Source organism: Anopheles cruzii, unplaced genomic scaffold, assembly GCF_943734635.1.
Source record: "Anopheles cruzii unplaced genomic scaffold, idAnoCruzAS_RS32_06 scaffold01685_ctg1, whole genome shotgun sequence".
Lineage (NCBI taxonomy): Eukaryota > Metazoa > Arthropoda > Insecta > Diptera > Culicidae > Anopheles > Anopheles cruzii.
The window spans coordinates 1-4,549 of NW_026455270.1; the positions used below are offsets into that span (position 1 = coordinate 1).

General features: G+C 46.8%; 1 protein-coding gene across 1 annotated transcript; it reads right to left on the reverse strand.

Moving 5' to 3' along the window:
- Positions 1-2,030: 2,030 nt before the first annotated feature.
- Positions 2,031-4,217, reverse strand: LOC128276595 (uncharacterized; the record flags this gene model as incomplete). The annotated part of the gene is made up of 1 exon (XM_053015052.1): positions 2,031-4,217. A coding segment is annotated over exon 1 (2,187 nt), but the record flags the coding sequence as incomplete, so codon positions are not given.
- Positions 4,218-4,549: the final 332 nt, after the last annotated feature.

Sequence of the window (4,549 nt, forward strand, 5' to 3'; positions counted from 1 at the left end):
ATGCGCTGTGTACGTTGCTGAGTACGTTCCCAATGTGACAAACGGTTCTCCGAGACTTCCTGCAATGATACTTCTGGAACGCTTTGGAGATTTGTTCCAATTAGAAAGTGACCCGGAGTAAGTACTTCGAGGTCTTCTGCTTCTGTCGGCATGTGCACTAGTGGACGCGAGTTTAAGCACATTTCGATTTGTGCGAGTAATGTAGACATATCTTCGCGAGAGATATTGGAATTGCCGACTTCCCTCAAGAAATGATGCTTTGCTGATTTCACGGCGGCCTCCCATAACCCACCAAATTGGGGTGCACGTGGAGGAATGAACTGCCAATGGATCCTTTGGCCAGTACACCAGTTGACAATCTTGTCTCGTTCGCCGGAACCCTTTTGTAGCATGCGGAAGACTTTGTGCAGATGGTTTGCTGCACCCTTGAAGCATGTTGCATTGTCGCTGTAAATGGTGATTGGTTTTCCTCTACGCGCGGTGAATCTATGTAGAGCTGCTAAAAAGGCATCAGTTGAAAGATCGGATACGAGTTCAATATGTACCGCTCGGGTGACAAAACATATGAAAATGGCAACATAGGCCTTTGTAGCTGTACGATTTCGCACTTCAGATTTGATGAACACCGGACCAAAATAGTCAACACCACAGGTTTCAAATGGTCTGCTTGGTGTTACACGTGATGCTGGTAAATCTGCCATACTTTGTTGAATTAAAGTCGGTCGATGACGAAAGCAAGTATGGCATTGATGATAAACCTTTCGGGCTAGGTTTCTTCCCGATAAGATCCAAAACTGCAAATGAATGGTGGACAACATCAGTTGTGGTCCTGCATGTAGAAGCTTTCGATGGTAGTACTCCACTATCATCCTCGTCAGTGGGTGCCTAGCACACAGTACGATCGGATGTTTTGAATCTTCTGAGATATCGGCGTGAATCAGTCGACCTCCTACTCGGATCAATCCTTGAGCGTCGAGCTGTGGTTTCAACCATTTTAAACGACTTGACCGTGATACGTATTTTCCAAGGAGCAAATCGGTGTGTTCTTCACGAAACGATTCCCTTTGAGCCATTCGGCATAGTGCATGCTCAGCTGCGTGGAGCTCCTTTGTTGTGAGAGGGTCAATCTCTCCTCGTGCGATGGGAAGTGCTTTGTTGCGTTCGTTGAAACGTTTGTGCAACTTGTTGACATACCTTGACCAATATGCCATCAGTCGGCATAGTTTGGAGTATGATGAATATCGCACAAATAACCCATTTGCGAAATTCGATTGAACCACGTTCATGCATCTCAGTGCTGACTTCCTTATCTCTTGTAGCGCTTCTGGCGGCTGAGACTCATCAATATTCTGGTTGGGCCAGACTTCCTTCGGTAACTTGAGCCACGCAGGCCCGGACCACCACCTCTCGTTAACCAGAATTTCGGTTGAGCTTAGCCCTCTGGATATGTCGTCGGCAGGGTTGTCCTTTCCTGGCACATAATTCCAGGCTTCGAATGAATATATCTGTTGTATTTGTGACACCCGATTTGCCACGAAGATATTCCAGCGTGCAGGTGACGATCTGATCCAATGAAGTGTTGTAGTGGAATCTGACCAGAAGTAAACCCGATGTGGTAATTCCAGTGCAGAATCGACCTGTTGATATAACTTCGATGCCAACAGCGCTGCACACAACTCGAGTCGAGCGATCGTATGACGAGTCGCTATGGGAGCCACTTTGGATTTAGATGTTAACAATTTGACAGCGACCTGATGTGATGACTCGGTTCTCAAATAGCAACAGGCTCCATATGCCTTCTCTGAGGCGTCTGCGAATATATGAAGCTCATAATTAGTGGGTGCAGGGAGCGTTACGAACCGAGATAGTTGAAGTTGACCTAACGCTCCGATTGTTTCATAGAATTCCCTCCATTGATCTTGTATCTCGGATTCTAGAGGTTCATCCCAATCGAAATTCGTTCCTTCGGTGGATTTCGCTGTCCATAGATATTGCATGAATATTTTTGCTCGAGTAACCACTGGACCCACCAGGCCAAGCGGATCAAATATTTTTGCAATCTGTGATAGTACAATCCGTTTAGTGTACGCGTCCACATTTTCCGATGATTGTACCTTGAAGCTGAGCAGATCTGATTGTGGTTCCCAGATCAACCCAAGTGTTGTGACCGTTTGTCTATCCTGGAAATTGTGCCATGGATCGATGGCTCTATCCTCCAGAGGTATGGAGTTCAATACCTCAATTGAGTTTGATGCCCACTTTTTCATTGGCATACCAGCCGATGCTAGAATTTTGGATATATCTTCTCTCAAATGTATGGCTGCTGACACGTCTGTCGCTCCGGACAGCAAATCGTCGACGTAAAAATCCATAGAAATTGCATCGGCCGCCGTTGGTGACACGTGCCTCATGTCCTGGGCCAATTTCTGTAATGTTTTTGTTGCTAAATATGGCGCAGAAGATGTGCCATATGTGACGGTTTGCAGCTGGTATGTGGATATTGGTTCAGCTTGATTTTCCCGCCACACGATCCTTTGAAGTGGTTGATCTACTTCCTGCACCCTTATCTGTCGGTACATTTTTTCAATGTCGCCGACCAACGCAATTGCATGTGTACGAAACTTCAGAAGTAGAGACAGTAAATCCTTTTGTATGACTGGACCCACCAAAAGGATGTCGTTCAAGGAATACCCCGAAGATGTTTTACACGATGCATCGAAGACCACTCTGGTTTTAGTCGTAGTGCTGGACTCCTTGAACACTGCATGATGTGGTAGAAAACAATGAGAAATGTTAATATCAGGATTGTCCAATTTCTGCATATGTCCTAGTCGTTCATACTCTCTCATGAACTCGTGGTAAGAACTCTTTACAATTGCGTCTGACTCGAGCCGTCGCTCTAGAGTCCTGAATCGCCGTAGCGCGATACTTTTTGATTCACCCAATTGTTTAGTTGAATCATTTGTTCTCGGCAGTCGCACTGCATACCTTCCCGATGGTTCTCTAATAACTGTGGCATTGTAATGCGCTTCACATTCTGTGTTGGGTTGGTATGATTGTTCCGGGACTGCATCGAGTTGCCAAAACCTTTGTAGCACATTTTCGAGACCGACTGTTGTCACATGACAAGCTAACGATTTGGTTGGAAGTGCCTCTCGCAGAGGTCCACACACGACCCAGCCAAACATCGTTTCCACTAGCAGCGGATCCCCAGCTTCTAGATGAATCCGTTTCCCGGTGAATAGTTGTTGATAATGTTCTGCTCCAATGATCATGTCGATCGGAGCCGGTTTGTAAAACGTTGGATCAGCCAATTCTACGTCGGGTAGCTTTAGACTGCTTGTACTGATGACACTTGATGGTAAATCAGATGTTGGTTTCTCCATTATGTAAAAGTTCTCTGTGCTGTAGAACGAATTCACCTTCGAATGAATAGTTGCGTGGGTCTCATATTTCACCCGATGCATGCTTTCTGCGATGCCTACTATCTGTGTATTTGTTTTTGACCAGCGAAGCTGGAGTTTTGCAGCCAACCTTTTCGACATAAAGTTGCACATTGATGCCGAATCTAACAGCGCACGAGCGTGATGGCGGTTTCCGTACCGATCCAGTACCCAGACGGTTACCGTTTCTAGTAACACCGTGCTGGCATACACTCGAGCCGATAGGCTGGCATTCGTTCCTGTTGGTTCAGGAATGGACTTGTTTTCGTGTACCAATGTATGATGCTTCTGGGAACACACCCGGCAAACGTGTTTCGATTTGCAGAATTTCACTTGGTGCCCAACACTTAAACAATTCCAACACAGTTTTTTTTGTGTGACTACTTCCCGTCGTTTTTGCACGGGTAAAGCTGCCAGTTCGTCACATTGAAACGTTCGATGATGCTCGGCACACATCGCACATTGTTGTGGAGCACTGAACTTGCTGCTGGTGTAGGTAGCCTTTGTGTTGGTGGTCTTCGGCGTGTGCCTTGCACCGTCTTCCTTTGTTTGATGCGTTTGCTGCCTAACACTGCCTGTCGTTCGCTCCGCCGTTTTTCGTGGTATGCGCGTCACTGATATTGCGTCTTCCGTTACGTCTTCCATGAAATGAGCAAACGACGCGAGGCTACTGGTTCCGTCACGAATACGCCGTGCCCACTGCATACGATACTCGCAAGGTAACTTTTCTACGAGTTCGGTGATCAGCATTGGGTTTTTTAGATGTTCGACCATACCCGCCGACCGTACGTGTTCGCAGAGTGACTGCGCCACTTCTCCGAATTCGATTAGACTCTCCAGGTCATCGGCTCGAGGGGATGGGGTTTTTCTAACGCGATCGATCAGAACGTCCAATAGCAATTCGGGACGTCCAAAGCGTCTCTGGAGAACATGAATGACACTTGGAACTGATGAGGGGAGTAGAAGACGGCCTCGAACTGCTTCTTTCGCTGCCCCTTTCAAACACCTTTGCAGACGAATCATATTTTCGCCATTTTGAAAACCACACGCGTTGGTGGCGAAGTTAAAACTGCTAATAAACGTTGGCCATTCTGCGGGATCACCGC